The following is a 20,624-nucleotide window of genomic DNA, read 5'->3' as shown; positions in this document are numbered from 1 at the left end:
TGCCAGAGAACAGGGATTGAAGGGCAGCAGTCAAGCTCTGCGGTTGTGGGGAGGTTTCATGGAACTGTAAATTTGAGGCATTTTGCTTTGATGCTGTTAAAAAGCAGCTTTTCCGGGACAGTGGAGAGACGTAACTTGGCTCTGACCTCGAGGAGGTCGGGCTGGTTATTTTTTAATACTGAATATTCTCCCAAGGTGGATATTTTGGTCAAGAATTAACCTTTTTGCAGATATTTTAGCTCTTCAAAATAATTCTAAATAGGAAAAGGTCTCAGATAAGCAGAGCTTCCCCCCCCCGCTCCCTCCCACCAGCCCTGTGAGGGAAGTGGTTTATCTTCTTTTTTCCCTGCTGAGGTTTGGTTTGTTTGGGGTTTTTCCATCAATGGCAGCAAAAATCCCCACTTCCCTCACCTTTCTGTGGATCTGCCGTGGCTAATCTCCCGTCTCCTGAGGGCTCTTTGCCCTTGGGTTTGCAGTGTGCTGGATCGCAGGTCGTGAGAGGCTTCAGGTGTATCCACAGGGTGAAAAGCTTTTGTTTGCCCCCAGCAACGATGAGGCAGGACAGAGGAGCTGCACTTAACGTAGCAACCAACCCCAAGTAAATTATTTTCTTGGGTGCAAAACTTTGCATTTAATCATCTGCAACCATCAGTATCAGAGAGAGCAACATCCGCATGCTTGGCTTGGGGAAAGACCTCACCCGGCAGGGCTGCGGGAGGGAATTTTTAGGTTTGTTATCCCCAGATAACCCGTGGTAATTAACATAGCTGGCATTTCCCCTTCAATTCCTGGGGTTTCTTTTTCTTTCCCAGCTTTTCTGCAGGAGCTCGTAGAGCGGGATAACTGCAAGTTTGAGGAGTGGTGCAATGAAATGGCCGAGATGCGCAAACAGAGCGTGGCCAGAGGCAAGATCAAACACGAGGAGGTGAAGGAGCTCTACCAAAGGTTACCCGCCGAAGCTGGTCTGTAAGACATTGTGGAGTATTGCTGTAGTAGAGCTGTTAAGCTTAGGAATGATTTGTGACTAACCCCCAAGTGCTGTGGCCTTGCTGGAAGGCATTCCTGCAGCCCTCTGGAAGGGGAGAGCTTCATGCATGCTTACATTTGTTTTCTCTTGCTTCTTTCCCTGCCTTAACCTATTTTTCTCCTTTCTTTGCTCATTCTCATGGCCTCTGGCGTCGCTAATTCCCTCCTGCTCCTTCCCCATCCGTCAGCCTCATGCTTTGTGACTCTTTTCTTCTGCCTGGTGAGCAGCTCAGCTCGTTAGGAGCATCGAGGCGGAATAACTGCCTGCTCCCAAATTGCCAGCTCACGGCAGGTTTGGGAGCTGGTGAGCCCAATCCATCAGCAGGTAACGGGCTAAGAGAATGCCTGACCTCCAGCAGAAAATTACTGGATCCATCCCTGCCAGTGCTTCACTGCTCCATGTCTCAGCTTTGTTGGGAGACTGGGGTTAAGCTTTTCCTCCTGCTCCTTGAGTCTTGTTGCCTCAGCACACAGAGTTTTATTTCCCACCTTGTTTTTCTCGCCCATCTCCCTCAAAACTTGCTCTATCCATCCAGCCCAGGGAATTTGTCTTCACTATGTGCCTCTCCTAAACACTCCAGGATAATTATAATTGAAGATTTAAAAGTGGGTGTAATCGTTAGAGAATTTGCCTGTTAGAGAATTTGCTGTTTAGCTTTTATTATTGGATGCTCAGAGTCCACCATGAGATTGGAGTAGCCCAGCAGCAAACTCCTGTTCCTGTAAACATCTTCCTCTCCAGTTTGGGAATGCAGGTGCTTAACTCTGGAGCAGGAAGGTGTCACGGCTCCTCACGAGCCTGAGAATGTCACTGTGAGATCAGAGTTGTGCTGGAGGGATGAACCTGCCCTGAGTCACTCGTGAAAAGGAGCAGCAGCACAGTTCCAGTGTGGTTTCCCTCAGCAGGAACAGAAGAGTTTGCTTTCGGCAGTTCTGATGTGACAGAGGAATAAATCTCAAAGAGATGGTTTTTACAAGTGCAGGTGAAGCTCTTCTGCCCAATTCAGAGATGACAGGACCTAAAACTTTGCCCTGAGGCACCCTCTGCCTGCTGCTGGCACATCATGGGCACAGCACTTCCAGCACAGCTGGAGGCAGCGTCATTCCAGCACTGCTCCGGGTCCTGTCTCTCCAGAGCTCAGGGCTCTCTCTGCAGCTGTGCAGACACATTTTCTGCCAGCTTTGTGGAGCCTGCCCCAGAAAACCCTCCTTTCTGGGGGAGGCAGTTTCATCCCAAACTAGCAAACCAGTTCTGACAGCGATGCAATTCTCTGGAGGTCACGGCTGCGGAGGGCGTTGCGTAAGATGAAAACACCGTGGATTGAGGCTGTGGAGGAAAAGAGGCTTCATAGAGCTCCAGTGCAAGCTGGAGACACAGTGTTTTCCTGTCTTCTGTGTTTTCCTCTTGCTTTTCTGTTGCTCCTTCCTAGGAAACATGAAGGATTTGTGCTCAGTTATAAATGTCACCAATGGGTGCGTTTCCCCACAGTTTCAGAGCTGCCAATGTGGCAGCACAGAATGGGTTGTAATTCTTCCTAATTTACTCCTGATTTCCCAGTCATCCCACGGAAGAGTTGTGTAGTGATACTGTGCCTCAGTATTGAGACACAGGGGTTTCACCCCAAACTATTTCCCTGCTCACACAAGCACTGACCTGCTCCTGAACCCGGCTTTGTACTTCTCTTTCAGCAAACAAGGGCAAGCCTGCTGCTCTGCTTCAGCAAAAAATCTAAGCAAGTTTCCATTTGCACTGTAAAGTTTAAAATCTTCTCACCTAAAATTGTTATAGACACTGAAATTTTGGGTGCTGAAAGGACAGGGGGAAACGCTGGCTTCCTTTCTGCTGTTGTTGTCTTTAATTTTCAAATTACCCCAATGAACTTCCTCTGTTGTAGAAAAAGCCTGTAATGTATGATGGTGATTTACATATTATATCAGTCCCTTGATGGATGATAGGAAAACCTTCCCCTTTCCTCGAGTGCTCTCCAGTAATCCCCAAAAGGTTTGAAAACACTACCATTGCTCCTTGGAGCTGTTGCATATTGATTGCTGAATCCAAAATGATCTGCACATCTTAATCTCACGTAGCTCCTGTCTTCTGAATCTGTGACACTGAGATCAGAATGGGGTGGGAGAAGCTGGATCAGACCTTTCAAAACTTGTACCTCAGAGATTTAATCAACAGTGATTGCCTGTTAATTTTTTAAGAATAATTATAAAATACCACCTGGCATTGGAGCTGACATGTACGGTCTTGTTTCTGTTTGCGGTTTCTCCCCTCCCAGGTTCCCCCTATGACTTCATCTCTCTGGAATGGCTGCAGAAATGGCTGGATGAGTCCACTCCTCCGAAACCTATCGATAACACAGCCTGCCTGTGCTCCCATGGCAAACTCCATCCTGATAAAATATCCCTGATGAAGAGGATATCGGAATACGTGGCCGACTTCTTCTACCGGCGATATGGAGGAGGGCCCCGGCTGAACGGTAACATCCTCTCCAAGTCACCTCCTGGAATGTGGTTTGGAGCCTTGGTCTGGTCCCAGCCCTGTTTTAAGCCATCCTTTATCATCATAACTTTATTTCAGTGCATGGCTTTAGGGCTGCCTTATTTCCAGTGGATTTTTTTAGTATCACTTAATTCTGTTACCATTTCCCAAACCCATTTAGGGTGATCACAGGGTCTGCTTTGGCCCCGGGCTCTGCTCAGGGAAGGGCTGTGCCTGGAGGAATTGCTGTGGAGGGATGGGGCACTTGGCTTAGGAAACATAATATTTGGAAGGTTTGAAGGCGATTCTAGAAAATAAAACTTCCACATGCACCACTCCAAACTCTTGACAATTATTTTCTGTGCCTGCAGCACCCACAGCTCCTGTGTGGGCTGGGTCTCATGGAATATTCAGGCCAAAAATATCCCTTCCTGTCTGTCACCTCATCCGAGGGAGCACTTACCTGTTAGCCTGCTCCTGGTGAAGCACCTACCACACATTCTGATTTTCAGGGTCAGCCCAGCCCCTCCAGGCGTTGGGCATCCCCTCGTAGAGCCCCGGGTTTCGTTCCTTTCAGGAAGTTGCTCAGTAACTCCCACTGAGACCAAATTAGCTCAGCTCCTACTGGGAGCTTGTAGGGAAGAAGCTGCTTGTGACGCAGGCAGCCTTTGTGGGGAAAAACAGGGCAAGGTTTATTAGTCAAGTGGAAGATTGCCTGAAGGGTTGTGGGTTGAGTATGGCTGGCAGGGAGGGAGGGATGGGTAAAAGGATGGATGGACACGCTGCTTCCCTTCTCCTCTCGCTCCAGGATGAAAATCTATAAAACACTTGCCCAGCTGGAGGATTTCCACTCCTTTGGTCCAGTGCAGCCTTTGCAGGAGGGTGATTTTTCTGGCAAAGTGCCACAATACAGGTGTTTTCCTGGCATTTCCTGCCTCCTGTGGCTGTGTGCTGGGCTGCCCTGGCTCCCTGAGACTACAGGCTGTGGAGACCAGGAGCTGTGAGAGCAGAGCTGTGAAGTGGTGGAACAGATCACACCTCATTTGAACTATTTTATGCTTCTTTAAGCTTCAAACATGGTCTGATGTGGCTGTAACCCCTGGGATTTCCTCATTTACACGTGCAATCACCCATCTTGAGGCAGCATAGTTGGTCCACACCTGTTTGAGGGCCTTCGAACCAGCAGGAAACTACCTGTGCAGTAAATTATGCAATAAATAGTGTAAAAAACTGTGTTTCTTTTCCCCCCACTCCAAGTCAAAGCACTTTGCAAGGACTGTGTGGTGGAAAGGTGTCGAATCCTGCGGCTGAAGAACCAGCTGAACGAGGACTACAAAACCGTGACCAACCTGCTGAAGATGACAGTCAAGGGGTATGGAAGTCCCAAATGCTGTCAAAGATGCTTTTTAGAAGTGCTTGAGCAGCTTTTTGCTAAAGATTTCCCTGTTTGGGCTCTGAAGAAGGGAGCTGTGATTTTGGGGTACCAGTGCTGTTGTCTCCCTGCAGGAATGACGGGTTTTGGGTTGGAAAAGCATCCTTGAGGAGCTGGCGGCAGCTGGCTCTGGAACAATTAAACGAGCAAGATGAAGATGCAGAGCACAGTAATGGAAAAATGAATGGAAATGCACAAAACAAAGGTATTTACTCCTGATTTCCTCCTGATTTCTGCTGCTGTAGAGACCCACCAGCTCTGCCTGATCCCTCCTAACAAAAGACACGTCAGAGGTTTCTGTAGCTGTTTTGTTCCCCTTGTACGAGTAGGGAGGAAAGGATAATAAATCAAATAATAAAGTCCTTAATTTAAGGAGCGTTTTCTTTGCTAAGCTTGAAAACTGCGGGGTGATCTTTGTGCTGGAGAGCGAGATGAGGCGATAAGTGGTTTTACAAAGCTGTGTGAAATTACCACCCCAGACACATGATCTTTTCATCCACTTTTCTCTGAATGAGAGAGCACAGGAAAGGAAGAAACGTGAAAATTACCTTGCAGAAGGGATGATGATGATGTTTGTTGTGAAGGTTGAGGGATAGAACAGCACAGCTGATGCAGCAGCACTGAGAAAACACAGCCCGGGAATGAAAATCATGAATTGCACTCCATTCTGTGCCCATATCGTGAGAATAGATGGAGGTTTTATTTGCCTTCTGCTCTTTAAATGTTTGAAAATTCTATTTTGTTGCACTTCTTTGAACTGGGTAAGAAGCTTGTTGGAATTAAAGTGGGAACAATGGTTCAGGGCATTGATCTTGGGCTGGAAGGCTGGAGGGCACCTCAGCCCCCTGAGAAGGGGAAGCACTCATGGAGAAAAGGGTATTTCTGGGTTACCACTCCACCTTCTTCGGGGTTTACTGATTCACAACAGGTTACAGCTCCCAGTAGTGCATCTGAAGTACTCACGAGCCAAGTCTCTCCTTAGGCAGCTTGTTAGAGGCTCTTGCTGACACGTCACTGTCTTGATGATGCTCCATTCAGTGGCCAACGCTTGATTTTAACTAATTTAGAGATTGATGTAGGCTTGTCAACCCCCTGGCAGGCTCCCCCTCGGTTTGTGAGGCAGCATCTGGTTTAGATCAGGGCTTTTGCCAGGAATTGTGCTTCCTTTGCTCTTACCTAGGCTTGTGTTTAGGTTAAACTCAGGAGATGTCTGGGAGCAGGGAACCCCTGCGGTGTTGCAGCCCTAACAAATGCATCCTTTGTAATCTCACAAAGGCCTGGCTTGTGCTCCATGCACTTCAAAGCCCTCCTACGTGGCCTGGAGGCTGTAATCCCGCCTGCCCGGAGGCCAAGACATTGGAGAATAACAAATCTCCTTCCAAATTTTCCCTTGGGTGAAGGCTTTGCTGTAATTTGAAAGGCGACTGTGCTCCTTTCCCCTAAGATTTTTTTTCCTTGGGAGAGGAACTCTGTGCAATCCTCTTGTGGTTTTTTTTTTTTTCCTTAATTAGATGAATCAAGTGAAGAGAAGAGGGAGGAGGAAGAGGAGTTAAATTTTAATGAAGACATCGTTTGCCCACATGGTGAGTCTCTCCGGGGGATGGAGCTGAATATCTCCCTTGTTGCCCACTACTGCACACATTAACCTTGTAGCCTTTGCTCCAGCTGTGGCCAGCTTGAGGAATCACTGCACGAATGTGTTCAATTCTCATTTTCCTGGTGTTTTTTGCTCTCAGAAGTTTTACTTGCAGGCAGACTCTGTGAGGACTTGGCCAGGCAGAGGTGTCAGATGCTGAGCTTCCCTTCCTGCATGGGCAGCACCAAAGCTCTGCAGCCATTTGGAAGCTCTAAAAGCAGTAAGAGAGAAAGAGGTGGTGTAAATCGGTCCAGGTGGGAGCTGAGAGTATCCATTTAGTTTCCTGGTTTACATTAAAACAGGAGCACTCACCCAGCACCTGGAGGACCACTCCCGATATCGATTTCCCAACCTGCTGTGCTTTGGTGTCTGTTTACGTAAGGTTTTGACCTCATATCAGTTGTTTTGCAAGTGATGCCTCATTAGCTGCATCCTTGGCTACCCTGTTGTTTAAATCTCACTTTTTAAAGCTTGTGTTCCCAGCCATAAAACCCAGTTTTACTTAAGCTGCTGTTTGTAGGCATCGGTTTGTAGGGATGCTCCATCTTATCTCTAAAGAGAAAGAAAAACGACATAAATTATCCACACACCTCCTGTCATCAGGGCTAATCAAGAACCTGGAGTAAGGCTTGAGAAATCTCATTTCCAAGCAGTGTTTAAGCACTTTGTCACGATTTTAGCTGTTACTTAGAGCCTTGAATGCTGCATTTCGCATTGCCTCGAGGCTGCTGCTGTTCAATAAACGCATGGAGCGTGGGGATGGAACATTTATGGAGCCAGACATGACAAAAAATAGGCCAATAGGCCTTTGGAAAATGTATGGTGTTAAATTGCTGGTTGATCTGTGACTTGGGGTCATAGCAGAATAAATAATACTAAATAAGGGGGCTGCTGGCAGGGCAGGTTTTGTTGTCTTGAGTTAACCTCTGATTACTCATGGAAAACAACCTTTCCACCTTGAAAAATTCACTCTGGAGTGGATCAGCAAATCTGTAGTCTTGTTCCTGCAGCCTTAATTTTGTGGTGGAGGAGGTTCCTGCCTCCATGGTAGGCTCTGGAAAAGCCAGTGCTGGATCTGGGAGGGCTGGCTGGCCTCCAGGAATGCCACCCGGGCATTCCCTTCACAGCTCCCTTTGCATCCTTGCTTGCAATTCCTCGCTCTCCAGTAGCTGCCTGAGCACAGTGAATAATTTTTTCCAGATACCAAGTTAAGCCTTCTTTGATGTCCATGCCCAAAACATGTCCCTGGATGGTGGGAGTGGGAAGCAGGGTCAGCAGTGGTTGGGATCATCTTCCAGATGGCAAAACACTTGTTCTCTGCACACTCAGAGCTGATTTTTCCACCTCTTTCACTCACCCTATTAATCTGTTTTCATTAATCATGTGGTGTCAAGGCACTTATTTGTACAAGCTCCTTTTTTTTCCCCCATCCTCGCTGGCTCTGGGCAGCATCCTGGGCCTTGTTGGATGGAGCTCAAGAGGCCAAGTGCTGCAGCAAGGCCCGACCTTTGTTTATTAGAGGAAAAGCAGGAGGGGAGCATTGCTATTTTTTCCTCTTCAGGGCTGGCCAAATTCCAGTCTCAGCTGGAGCGAGTCTGTGGGCCTGAGGAGCTGCTTGTCATGTTAAAGAGCTGCCGGAGGGTGGGGAGGAAGGAGTTTCTCTGCCTCTCCTCTCTCTGCAGCTCTCCAGGCTATAGAAAAGCAGATAATAAGGGATTGTGCCCTTTGGACACCACAGTTGCTGTTTTCCTTCCCTCTTGCTGCTGCAGTCCCACTGAGGCACGGATGTTCCCAAATCCGGTTCGCATCCCGGTGTCGCAACGGCTGCACCTCGTGTTTCTCCCTGTGCCTGCACAGGGACTTCCCAGCTGCTGTCTTGGAGGGAGACGTGGTTGTGTTTTCCCCTTGACCGCCATCAGCCCTGCAAGTGGGCAGCTGCTCGGATCCCGCAGCCTTCTCCTGTTTTTCCGAGCCTTGTTTATCCGGCCAGCATGTGTCATCACTGTGCAAGTGGTGTCCCAGTGCTGAGTGTGCCTCCTGCTTCCATCCCTGAGACCACAGGCACAAATGGCTCCTGGAAAACCCTTGCTGGGGTCTTGGAGCTGCCTGAGCATTGGGGTAGATAATCCTGATACCAGGATAAATAATCCTGATGGATAAGTAAGTGTTCTGGGGGGTAGCTGGTAAATCTTGCTTGGTATCTTCACATCCAGTTATTCCCTAGAGCAGGTTTAGGGTGCAAAATCTGCCCTTTACACATCTTCAGGTGCTTGGATAGGGCACATGGAACTGTATTGAGATTCTACAGTGGGAATTTGAGGTTTTCAAGGATGTGGAAAGCACCTGGCTTCATGGGACACAGGGCTATCAGCAAATGGAGTCACCATGAGGATGTAGCTGTGGATAGCCAGAATCAGAAACCAGTAGCCCTGTGCCCTCTGGCTTTTCCCAGCATCCTGACTTGTGTTTGATCGGCTGCTTAGGCCATGATCTTGGAAATCTAAAGGGTATTTTTATGAATGAAATTACTATTATTATTATTATTATTATTATTATTATTACTATTATTCTCTGTCTAAAGGAAGCACAGACGAGTTGAAGGTGACTTTGCTGGTTTTTGCTGACGTGGTGTTGGCTGATGAATGTGTGGATTTCTTCCCCACGTTTATTCCTTGTAATCTCTTCAATCAAGGGCTGCAAAACATCCCTGAGCATGTTGTGATCAAAGCCTTTCCCTTGATTCTGTCCCTGCAGGTGACCTGTGCATCTCCGAAAACGAGCGGAGGGTGGTTTCCAAGGAAGCCTGGGAGAAACTCAAGCAATATTTTCCAAAAGCCCCTGAATTCCCAAATAACAAAGAGTGCTGTTCCCAGTGCAAGGTATTTGCCAAATACTCCCCTTTTGTTGACTGTAAATACTGGTTGTGTTTCTGGTTTTCCTTCTTAACACGACCCTATGCCGTGGAGGAGAATAAAGTCACCTTTAGTAGCAGCTGGGAACGGGGGCTGGGCTGTAATTAACTGTCTCCTGCAGATTTTGGAGCGTGAAGGGGAGGAAAATGAAGCTCTGCATAAGATGATGGCCAGTGAGCAGAAGACGTCTCTCCAGAACCTGTTCCATGATAAATGCAGACCTTGCCTGGGTAGCTGGCCTCAGGTAGGGAAGGAGGGGGGTCAGGGAATGCAGCCAGCCTCGGGAGAGGTTTTTACTGGCTTTAATCCCTCTCCTGCCCAGAGAAGCTGTGGCTGTCCCTGGATCCCTGGCAGTGTCCAAGGCCAGGCTGGACAGGCCTTGGAGCGCCTGGGATGGTGGAAGGTGTCCTTGCCCATGGCAGGAACGAGATCCCAAGCCAAACCACTCCATAACCGTTGGCTCAGTCCGTGCCAGCGGAGCTCTCACGTGTGTTGTGCTGAGGTGTGACTTCCCTGGATTAGCTGTGCTGGCACAAAGCCCTGAAGAGCCACGGGAATGGCTGACGTGCCAAGGGAGCTGTGGCTGGCCCGGAGTCAGGGAGATAACAGTGACAATGTTGCTGTCGTGGTTGTATCCGTCCCTGGAAGGACAGAAACGGCACAGCCGCTTCCCACCGCTCCCCATCAGCCTTCCCGTGCAGGAGGATGCTGGAACACGCCTGGGTTTTGCCCCACCACCACCTTTTGCTGCTGGGTGGGCAAAATTCAGGTGTGCTCCAGCATCGTCCTGTGTCCCAAAAGCTCAGGGAGCTTCCCAAAATACTGAAGCACTCCAGAGAGCAGTGATGGCTGTGCAAACCCTCTCCAAGCAGCTTCTCCAGGAATTCCTGGGGATTTGAGGTGCCCAGAACGAGCTGTTGGCTCCAGTCCTTGGTTTCTGGGAGTCTCGTGGTGCCGATTAATGATTGACTCTGCAATCCTGCCAAGGTGATTTGGCAGGTGTCTGCCTCCATCCCTCGCTGCTCCAGCTGGGAATAAACACTGAGGCAACACAGATCCGTGGCTCAGAACCAAGGAGACCCAAAAGGGTTTAAAAGGAGTTTTCCTTTTGTGCTGAGCTGGAGAGCTCCAGGTCCTGCCAGTGGTGGTTAAGGTTGTATCTGGTTGGATTTGCTTTTGGAGCTGGAGGATGGAAAGTTGGAACTCATCACTGTGGGTCAGAAATAGGAGGGTCTCCACCAGCAGGGCTACATCCTTCTTCCCTTTTTATCCTTCTTTCCCTTTTAATTTCCCAAGGGTGCCTCATAGAAAAGAGCTGAGCTTCTTCCCCTCAAGCTTTCTAAGTTCTCCTGATCCAAAGCAGCTGAGGTTTGGGGAAGAAACAAGCAGAGTAAAAAGCAAGCAGAAATCAAGAGATGAAGGGAAATTAAAAAGTTTATATATATGTATGTGTATATATATATATTCCTCAGGTGTGCTGAGTTTTCCTGAAGAAAGATGGAGCAAGCCCTTAAATCTGTCTTAGGGAAAGGGGTGAGGATATAGGAGAGCGTGGAAGTAAATTTGTCACCCAGCTCTTGGGGTCTGGGTGATTTCTTGTCCAGGACAATTTAAAGGAAGATTGGGACAAAAAACCACAGATTGTCCCAAAAACACTGCCTCATTCAGTGCTCAGCTGTGCTTTTGTATCCCTGCTGCTGCCAAAAGGAAAAACTTGTGGATTTTGATGTTGGAAGTAATTGAGGGATGTTGGGGTGGTCTCACCCCACACCTGTTGGGAGTGCAGCTTCAGACCCCGAGTACCCAGCAGGAGAAGCAGCACTGGGGAGTCCTGGCTGCCCCAGGGAAATGCCCTTTCCCGCTGGGAATTAAAGGCAATTGGATCAAAAGCTCAAGTAACTTCATAATAAACACAAGATTAGCAATGGCAGTGCTTAGTACCTGATCCCAAATTATTTTCCTTGGCTTTCACAGCCCACTTGGACGGAGTTGTCATGGTAAAGCAGCACCAAGGTCTTGGAGGGAGCGAGCGCTGCCGAAAAACCGAACAGTCATTGTTGGATTCATTAAAAAGATCCTTTTTCCTCCTCTTTTCCCCCAGGAGACGGATGAGCTGTATATTGTTTCGCAGTTCTTTGTAGAAGAATGGAGGAAATTTGTCAGGTAACTTGGCTGGAGGGTTTTGGTGCTTTTTACCCCTTATTTTGGAGGCTGTAGATAATATTTTGTAAATAATATTTTGCTTCCAACTCCCAGCACAGTGAGCTCATGGAAGCAGTGGAGCTGATTTTTGCAGGACTTGTATCAATTTTAAGACACTGAATTTCCTTGTTTGCTGTGTGTTAACCAGATGGTCGGATTAGCTGGTAACCTGATTAGTTTTTTCATCTGTCTGGAGCTGTATCCCAAAGGTCACCGCTCAGGCTGGAGATGGAAATCTGCTGGACAGAGTCACTCTGCACTGCAGAGGAACGCAGATCTGATTTCCTCATCACGAGCAGTTACTATTCCTTGTTGGAATGCCTTGTGTAAATACTCACCTGTGATTTCTTCCTGGCTTCCTGAAGAACTGTGGGGGTTTTGGTGGGATAACCTGGTCCAGCTCTCCCAACTTCTGCCCTTCTGCAGGAGGCCGACACGCTGCAGCCCCGTGTCCTCCATAGCAAACAGCATCCTGCTCTGTCCCCACGGGGGGCTCATGTTCACCTTTGCTTCCATGACCAAAGAAGACTCCAAACAGTGAGTTTCTTCCCTTCACACACTTTCCTTTTGCCAGGAGCTTTGGGAGAACATTCCCAAAGGAATGTTCTTGGCTGCTGAGCTGCAGCAAGATGAGGAGTGAATCCTTTCCCTCAAAATTAACACCAAGGCTTTCTCAGAGCCACCTCAGCCTTCCTGCAAGGCAAGACCTTAACTGTCCAAGGATGCTGGATCAGGAAAAAAGAGCTTCCTTCAGCTTGATTTGTTCCTGACAATAACCACCCTGGGTTTGGCCGGGATGCAGAAACATCCTGCTCCCTTACAATTTGCTTTTCGTGAGCCTTCCCCCCCGGAGCATTGGCTGCAGGGCTGGACTTCATGCTCCACAGCCTTGCTTCTGCAGTGATGCAGCACTAAAAGTAGGAAATCTTCCTCTCCTTTCCTCCTCCATCCCTCCCTCCGGCATGGCGGGAGCACAGCAGCGTCGCTAATCGCAGGCTGCTGTTATCTGGGTGTACAGGCCCTCCCATGGAGCTGGGTTTTAGATGGATTTTGCAGTTTTTCTTTCGTTGACAGACCCACAAGCCAAAGAGGGAAGGTTTGTTGGGAGCTTAGGGCTTGGCTTTTCCATGTCATAAAGCACCTGCCTGTTCCTTTGCACAGTATAGCTCTGATATGGCCCAGCGAGTGGGAGAGGATCCAAAAACTCTTCGTTGTGGATCACGTCATCAAAATCACCCGGACACAGGCAGCCGGGGCCGACCCCGAGAGCGCCCACTACTCCTCCGAGCCCCGTGAGTGACTCTGCTCCTGGGGATAAAAACTTCAGTCAAAGGGGATCGGTGGGAAACACAGAGCTTGGCAGATCCCTCCCTGCAATGCTGTGTCCAACTCTGGAGTCTCCAGCACAGGAAGGATATGGAGCTGCTGGAGCAAGTCCAGAGGAGGTCACAGAGATGCTCCATGGGCTGGAGCCCCTCTGGAGCCAGGCTGGGAGAGCTGGGGGTGCTCACCTGGAGAAGAGAAGGCTCCAGGGAGACCTCAGAGCCCCTTCAGGGGCCTGAAGGGGCTCCAGGAGAGTTGGAAAGGGACATGGGGCAAGGGATGGAGGGACAGGATGAGGGGGAATGGCTTCCCACTGCCAGAGGTCAGGGATGGATGGGGTATTGGGGAGAAATTCTTGGCTGGGAGGATGGTGAGGCCCTGGCGCAGGGTGCCCAGAGAAGCTGTGGCTGCCCCATCCCTAAAAGTGTCCAAGGCTTGGAGCAACCTGGGACAGTGGAAGGTGTCCCTGCCCATGGCAAGGAGTGGGATGAGATCCTAAAGGTCTCTTCCAACCCAAATAACTCTGGGATTTGATGTGATTCACTCTGGGTTAGCAGTGAGAGGCCCTGTACTGGGGCCCTCTGAGGAGCTGGAGCAATGAAATGTTTTCTCCCATGGTGTTTCCCCAGAACTGTGCCCCGAGTGCCGGGAAGGGCTCCTGTGCCAGCAGCAGCGGGACCTGCGCGAATACACCCAGGCCACCATCTACATCCACAAAGTGGTGGATAACAAAAAGGTAGGGACTACCCTCCATCCCTGCTCAGCCTGGCTCCAGGAGCCCCAGGAATGCCCCAAGGGGGCTGTCACAGCTCCCATGTCCCCAGGATGGGTGGGGATCCTGCTGGTCCGTGGTGGTGGTGAGGGCAGAAATCCCCTGGCTCTGCAGCTTTGGCAAAACCAGCAAACTGGGACATGCTGGCTCTGAAAATTCCATCTCCTTGAGGCTTTCTTTTGCCAAACCAAACCCTTTGTGTTTTCAGGGATGCTCCCAGCTGTTTTCTCTGTCTTAGCTGTGTTCCCAGGCTCTACTTGCTCTCCTCCCCCTCCAGTATTTGTCATTTCCTTTCTTCTTGCTCAAGTGACATTTTTATTGCTGGATAAAAATGAGCTCTTCCCCTCGGCACTGGTGAGACAGTGAACTTGGAGATGGTTTTCAGGATACCCTGAAGCTGTGAATTTTGTTTTTACTGATCTTAAGTGTCAGGATCAGCTCTAGAACTGGTTTTCCAAGTACCCAAAAGCTGCTTCTGGTAAACCTCCCCGCTTAGGGCTCTTAAGGAGGGATCCAAGGGTGGGCGAGCTCGGATGAAGACGATCCCTGCACTTTTGCAGTGTGGGGTGGGTTTTTTTGGTCTTTCCTTGATTTCCACCTCCCTGCCAGTCCCAGAGAGGCGCTGGAGCCTGGGGAACTGAGGGGAGCTGGAGGCTGGATGGGTTCCTGCCTTGGTTGTGAGATGTGGATCACGCAGCACCGTCTGGAGCCATCAGCCACAGGCTTTCGGCCTGAATCCCCAGCCTGAATCCCTCTTGGCTCTGGTGCAGGAGAGGGTTGGGTGTTGTGTTTTTCTGGCACTGGACAGGACTGTGCTCACACGTGGGGCTGGCAAAAATACAGGGAGCTATTCTTTGTGGAGCAGCTGGAGCTGGAGAGAGGGGGTGAGAACGTGCCCACGAGATCCCCCAGTAGCAGGGCAGCCTGGGCAGGATGGGAAGCAGCAGGAATGCTGGCCAGGATCACTGTCTGCAGGACTGGGAGCCACTGTGCCCTTCGTGCTGGGCTTTGCAAAATCAGGGAGTGTTTCCAGCCCCTCACCCTTTTCCTGTCTCCTCTGCACCACCTGGCTCCTCCTTGGGGGGTGATGCTGCAGAGGGAAGCCTCATCTGGATAAAATCATTGTAGGGTGGCACTGCTGGAGTTCAGAGGGCTCTGGGGAATGTTTGGGAGCTGGAATTGCGTTATTCATTGTAAATACACGATGGAGAGGAGAGCTCTTGGCATCCAGAGCTCCTGGGCTCCTGCAAAGCCCAGCTCCAGCCACAGCAGAGCTGGGAATTTGCATCCAGGCAAATCTGTGCCTGGAGTGCCTTTCACCGACCTGAACAACCTTTTTGTTTTTGTATTTGTGTAAATTATTTAGATTTAATTTAGTTACAGCCTCCAGCCCCATAAGTGATGGTGCTGAGTGTCCCTGCCAGGCTGCTGCAGGGACACAGGAATGTCTTAACTCAGGGAGCATACTTTCTCGATGTTGAGGCTTTTGCAACACCCTTAGATGAAGCAGCTGAAGGGAAAGGAATCAGTCCAGGGCTCAGGAGACTTTGCCTGGAGAGGAGGGCAGGAAGCACCTGCAGCTCCACAGAGGGGGATTCCTGAGCTGAATCCCACGAGGTTCCACCGAGGTGGGGAGGGTGGAGGAGCCTTTGCAGAGCTCACGGAGCAGCTCCTGGGGCTGTTCCTGGGCTCCCTGGATGGAGGTGGCACCTGGAGGTCTCTGGGAGCTGTTTGCCGTGGTGGGACAGGCCGGGTGAATGCTGTTGGTTATGGAGAATGATTTTTATGACTCCAGGTAATGAAGGACGTGGCTCCGGAGCTGAACGTGAGCAGCTCGGAAGCTGAAGAGGAAAGGGAGGAAAACAAGCCAGAGGGGGAGCAAGACCCCGATTTTAACCAGGTAGAGATGAAAAATCCCATCAGATTCCTTGATTTTTGTATTATCCTCCTGAGTCAGCATGATGGGATCACCACCCTCCTCCTGTGCATCTCACTGGCAGCAGAAGAGTGTCTTAAATTGTCATTTGAATGGTCAAACCACACAGTGCTGGGTTTTGGAGAGATTAGATATGGACAGGGATTCGTGTGCGTGTGGGAATCTGCCCCACACTGGTGTTAGGACTAGGAGCTGAGGTCTGAAGGCAAATCCTTTGGTTGCCTCCACACTTGCATGCTTCAATTGGCTTTCCAAAGGGTTTTCCATCGTTCCCTGCCTTCCCTTGCACGACCAACTCACCCAAAACCCTTTCTGAGATCTGGGAAAGTTGTGTTTATCCCTAAACAACTCTATCTCCTCACTTTCTGCCTCGTCTCCAGGCCAACGGTGGCGCGAAACGCCAGAAGCTCTCCCACCAGAGCTACATCACTTACCAAAAACAGGGAATCAGGAGGAGCACGCGGCACCGGAAGGTCCGGGGGGAGAAAGCGCTGCTTGTGTCAGCCAACCAGACCCTGAAAGAGCTGAAAATCCAGGTGAGGCCAGCTCTGCTTCCAGGAATGAGGAAGAAAACATAAAATGAAGAGTGTGGGGGTGCAGGGGGAGGGGAGGGTCTGACCCCCCAGGAGGTGGGAAGGGGTGCCAGGGGGTGCTGGGGTGGGAATGCCGCGATCCCGGGATGAGGTGTCCGTGTGCCCCCAGATCATGCACGCCTTCTCCGTGGCCCCCTTCGACCAGAACCTGTCCCTGGACGGGAAGATCCTGAGCGATGACACGGCCACGCTGGGCAGCCTCGGGGTCATCCCCGAGTCCGTCATCCTGCTCAAGGTAACGGCGGGGTGGGATTCGGGAGCGCCGTGGGATCAGTGAGAGCCACGAGGAGGGTGTGGTGGTGTGTGTGGAAATGGGGACAAATGGAACGAGCTCCTCGTGCAGCTGCTTATTAAAAAAAATCTGTAATTTTTTTGATTTAGGGAAGGAAAATCCTTAATTTTGTTTGTTTGTTGTTTGTTTGTTTGTTTGCTTGTTTGGAGGAGGAAAATACTTCTTGGGGTTTTGTTTTGGAGGAAGAAAATTCTTAATGATTTTGTGTTGGGGACCAAAGTCCTCATTGTTTTTTGTTTTGGAGGAGGAAAATCCTTGATTTTGTTTCAGAGAGGGAATATCCTTAGGTGCTCGGTGGTTTCTTTGTTTTGGGGGTTTTTTTGGAGGAGGAAGATCCTTAATTTTTTGTTTGGAAGGGACTATCCTTTTGTTTTTTGTTTTGTTTTGGAGGGGGAAAAGCCTTAATTTTTTTTTTTGTGTTAGGGAAGGAAAATCCTCATTGGTTTTGTTTTGGAGGAGGAATATCCTTGATTTTATTTATTTTGGAGGAGGTAAATCCTTTTTATCTTCGTTGTGGAGGAGAAAACCCCCTGGTTTTTTATTTCCAAGAGCCCTTTGTAGCTCATTTGGCTGCTGAGCTCTGTGGGTACCAAAACATGGCTAAATCAGGGAGTGAGTCCTGCCATCGAGGTCCCGCTCCCAAGAGCCCCATTCCCTGCTCCTGGCCTGAGCAGGATCCTGCGGATCCGTGTGCTCGTTAATTCCCTGCTCCCCTGTCTTCCCCAGGCCGACGAGCCCATCGCGGACTACGCGGCCATGGACGACGTTATGCAAGGTGAGAGGCGGGGACGGGCTGGGCTGGGGCTGCCGGCAGAGGATTTGGGTTGGGAAGGTGTAAAATGGGGATTGTGACGCTCCTGCGTCACCGGCTGCGGGACGCTCAGAGCGACTTCTAACGCCTCCCTTCCCTCTCCATCCCAGTTTGTATGCCTGAAGAAGGATTCAAAGGTGAGTCCAGGTGTTTTCCCCCCTTTGCACCCCTCACATGGATCCCACCCCATCCCGTCTCCCTCCTCATCTCCTGGTGGTGTCTCTCCTTCCCAGGGACTGGTTTACTTGGCCACTGATGGTTTTCCAAGAGGAGCAACCAGAAGGGAAGAGGATTTGTCACATGGTAGGGCATTAAAAGAGTAAAAGCAGGTGGATGCAGTACTTTTTGACTCTTCCAGAAGGCAAAAATCCATCGTGAGACATTTGCTCCCCAAAAAACAAAACAAATGCCTTATGTCAAAGCAGATTGCACTGAAGGACATCCGGCTTCAGGACAACGTTCCCGGGTTTATTTAATAAGGAACAGGAAGGTTGGGAAGTTGAGCAGCAGTTGGAGTGTTTAGGACGAGGGGTGGCCTCGTGTGTCCCCTGGACCAGCTGCAGAGGGTCGAGATCCAGTAGATCCAGCCCATCCTGATCATTCTCCAGGAACTCTTTAGGATAATCCCGTCTCTGATCCACTCTTACGCTTTCAGTCCAGCATGGAAGTACAGGGATTGTGACTTGGTGAGGAATGTCTAGTGCTTTCAGACAACAAAACTTCATTTATTTAACCCAAAATGGAAGCTGGGATCTGCCTCCCAGACCCTCCCAGGGGCTGGGAGACGCCCCCTCTCCGCACCCCTCTGCCGTCACTTCCACACCTTGGATGATCCAATAACCACCTGAGCTCTGGGAACTGTGGGTTTTTTTTAGAAGTTTGGGGTATTTTAATGACTCTGGAGAACATTTTCCCCCAGTCTGACGCTGCTGGGAGTGTTCCTGGCTCGGGGCAGCCGGAGCCGCTGAGGGGGTGTGGGTGGGTGCCATTTTCCCATGGGAAGATTTTCTTACCCCTCTCTCCTCATTTTTCAGCAATGCACTAATTTTTTAATTTTTTTTTCCTGACATCTCCCAGCAAAGTTTTCTCTCCATTAATATTTAGCAGGAAATAGTATCCCACTTCCAAACTGATCCATACTGGGCGCTCCGAGGGATCTCTTTAATAGAGATCCTCTTCCTTTCCAGCCTTTTCGTTTGTTTCCGTGGAAAAGTTCAATGCAGAGATCACATCAGTTTTATTTTTTCAAGGTTTGCAGGAATTTTGGGGTGCAAGAAGAGGGTGGGGGGCCACAAATTCCATCCCCAAAACCCCACCAGTTTTGATTTCCAGTGTTTTATTTCCATGGTTTTATGCGAAGAATTCCAGCTGCTCTTTGCCCAGCCCCCTCCTCCCTTGTCCCTGCTGGGTTTGGGGGTGAAGCAGCAGCATTTGAGGGGCTCTGAAGTTCCTAAGAAGGGATTTTTTGGGGCAGTTTGAACCCGTGGATTCTTTCCCAAGGTACAGACATGATTAATTCCATGCGCCGAAGCCACAGGAGGTTTTTCTTCCCAGCCTGAAGCACTCGCTTGTGTACATATTCCTTGGAAATTCCATCTTTTCAAGTTGCTGTTAATTTTTTTTAATGTTATATATAAAAAAGTCTCTTCCTTGAGCTTATACTGTTGTGGGAAGGGATCCCGTGGGGCCGTGAGGGTGTTCCAGGGCTGCGGCAGTTCCGGCAGCGCCAGATCCTATGGAGGACGCAGGTGCAAGGTGTGAGCCAAGGCCCCGTTCCTGTTTTGTCTGTTATTTGCAAATATTATCGGATTAAAGTTGTCATTGGAGCTGTGGCAGCCTTGTTACAGTGCAGACACGTGGGCCAAGGGTGTTGGAGCAAGGTGGAGATGATTATCCCATAAATCCCACTTGGAGCTGTCCCAAAAAGGCATGTGGGCACTGGGGGGTGGGATGGGAGCAAGAGGGACCCTGCTGGAGCAGGAATCCCCCCCTCCTCTGCACGGGGAAGAGGTTTTTTGGAGCTTGGGCACTGCGTTTGGTGGCCCTGGCCCTGTCACATCCACCCCTGTCCCCACCCTGGTGTGTCCCCGGGGGCTCCCTGCCCCTCCTTCTCATCCCCCGAGCCGGGGTCTCCCCCTGGGCCCTTGGGGGAGGGAAATGGGTGCTGGAAGTGGGGGAGGAGAGCGGCCTTGGGGTGCTGGGTGACCCCCGGGTGCTAGGGAGGGATGGGGGGAGAAGGGGCCTGGGGCTGGGCACTAGGGATGGGAGGGGGCAGGAATGGGGCTGGGGGCTGCAGGGGTGGGGGCCACCCTGCGTGAGAGGGGAAGGGTTAAGGTTGGGGGGTACTCTGGTGTCAGGAATGGGGAATTCGGGATGAGGGGTTCCTAGGGTACCAGGGATGGGGGTTATGGGTGGGAAGGGGGGAGGCTGCTCGGGGTCCCAGGGAGCGGCGGGGGGGGAGCCCAGTGAGCCGAATTTGGGGGGAGATGCGGATGATGGGCAGAGAGGTGCCCGAGTGCCAACCGCGGGCAGGGGGATGGCGATGGCTCTCGGGGGGACGGGGAGACGTCTGGGGGGTCCCCCGGTCTGCGGGGACCTGGGCGCCGGGGCGGGAGGGGACACTCAGGCGGTCCCGGGGTGACATCAGGGATGGAGAGGGGGATCCCCAGTTCCCGGTGCCGTTTCCCGGTGCCCGTGGCCGGGGGTCTGTTCCTGGTGCCCGTGGCCGTTTTCTGGTGCGGTGCCCGGTTCCCGGTGCCGGTGCCCGGTCCCACCGCCCCCGGAGGGGCCGCCCCGCCCCGCCGCACGTGACGCTGCGCGGCGGCAGCGAGCGCCGGGGCCCCGCTCGGCTCCGTTCGGTACCGGCCCCGCTCCGGGACCGCCCCGGCCCCGCCGCCCCCGGTAAGTGCCGCCCCGCGGGGACCGGGCACCGCGGTCCCCCCGGAGATCCCCGCCCCGGGATGTCCCCCCATCCCCGCCGCAGCACCGGGGGGTCCGTCCGCCCGTGACCTTCACCGCTGCCGGTACCGGGGGAGGGGATGGGGGGGGGAACGCTCCGGGCCTGGGGGAGAAGCCGTGGGTTGGGGAAGGAGGGCGGGAGGAGTCCCCCATTGCCCCCCAGCCTGTCTCCCCCAAATATCCCCTCCATAATTACACCCTACAACTTGCCCCCCCCCGCCCCCCACAAAACCTGCCCCCCCC

The 20,624-nt window shown here is 51.1% G+C and overlaps 2 protein-coding genes across 10 annotated transcripts in view; both read left to right on the top strand.

Annotated features, from left to right (window-relative positions):
• USP48 (ubiquitin specific peptidase 48) overlaps positions 1 to 19,249 on the top strand; it is a 30,373-nt gene extending 11,124 nt beyond the window's left edge. For 2 of the 5 annotated variants that reach the window (XM_042022173.1, XM_042022175.1), the window contains 17 exons: positions 813 to 962; positions 3,312 to 3,512; positions 4,772 to 4,886; positions 5,021 to 5,151; positions 6,458 to 6,529; positions 9,337 to 9,461; positions 9,616 to 9,738; positions 11,596 to 11,657; positions 12,123 to 12,233; positions 12,858 to 12,988; positions 13,649 to 13,755; positions 15,587 to 15,691; positions 16,108 to 16,263; positions 16,430 to 16,555; positions 17,339 to 17,387; positions 17,534 to 17,560; positions 17,657 to 19,249. In XM_042022173.1, coding sequence (XP_041878107.1) covers positions 813 to 962; positions 3,312 to 3,512; positions 4,772 to 4,886; positions 5,021 to 5,151; positions 6,458 to 6,529; positions 9,337 to 9,461; positions 9,616 to 9,738; positions 11,596 to 11,657; positions 12,123 to 12,233; positions 12,858 to 12,988; positions 13,649 to 13,755; positions 15,587 to 15,691; positions 16,108 to 16,263; positions 16,430 to 16,555; positions 17,339 to 17,387; positions 17,534 to 17,560; positions 17,657 to 17,679 — 1,814 coding nt within the window. In that variant the 3' untranslated portion in view covers positions 17,680 to 19,249. Of the gene's footprint in view, positions 1 to 812; positions 963 to 3,311; positions 3,513 to 4,771; positions 4,887 to 5,020; positions 5,152 to 6,457; positions 6,530 to 9,336; positions 9,462 to 9,615; positions 9,739 to 11,595; positions 11,658 to 12,122; positions 12,234 to 12,857; positions 12,989 to 13,648; positions 13,756 to 15,586; positions 15,692 to 16,107; positions 16,264 to 16,429; positions 16,556 to 17,338; positions 17,388 to 17,533; positions 17,561 to 17,656 lie in introns of those variants that run through there. The other 3 variants (XM_042022174.1, XM_042022177.1, XM_042022176.1) reach the window with 3 other exon arrangements.
• Positions 19,250 to 20,226: 977 nt separating this feature from the next.
• Positions 20,227 to 20,624, top strand: part of LOC121661714 (RAP1 GTPase activating protein) — an 8,436-nt gene continuing 8,038 nt past the window's right edge. For 2 of the 5 annotated variants that reach the window (XM_042022193.1, XM_042022188.1), the window contains exon 1: positions 20,227 to 20,324. The gene's annotated coding sequence lies outside the window, so the exon portion shown is untranslated. The other 3 variants (XM_042022190.1, XM_042022189.1, XM_042022191.1) reach the window with 3 other exon arrangements.

The sequence above is a fragment of the Corvus kubaryi genome, unplaced genomic scaffold, assembly GCF_017639235.1.
Source record: "Corvus kubaryi isolate FWS band 111438036 unplaced genomic scaffold, C.kubaryi_AGA036_p1.0 37189, whole genome shotgun sequence".
In the NCBI taxonomy this organism is placed as follows: Eukaryota; Metazoa; Chordata; class Aves; order Passeriformes; family Corvidae; genus Corvus; species Corvus kubaryi.
The sequence above is the reverse complement of the archived record's forward strand: the minus strand, read 5'-3'. Positions and strand labels throughout refer to the sequence as shown.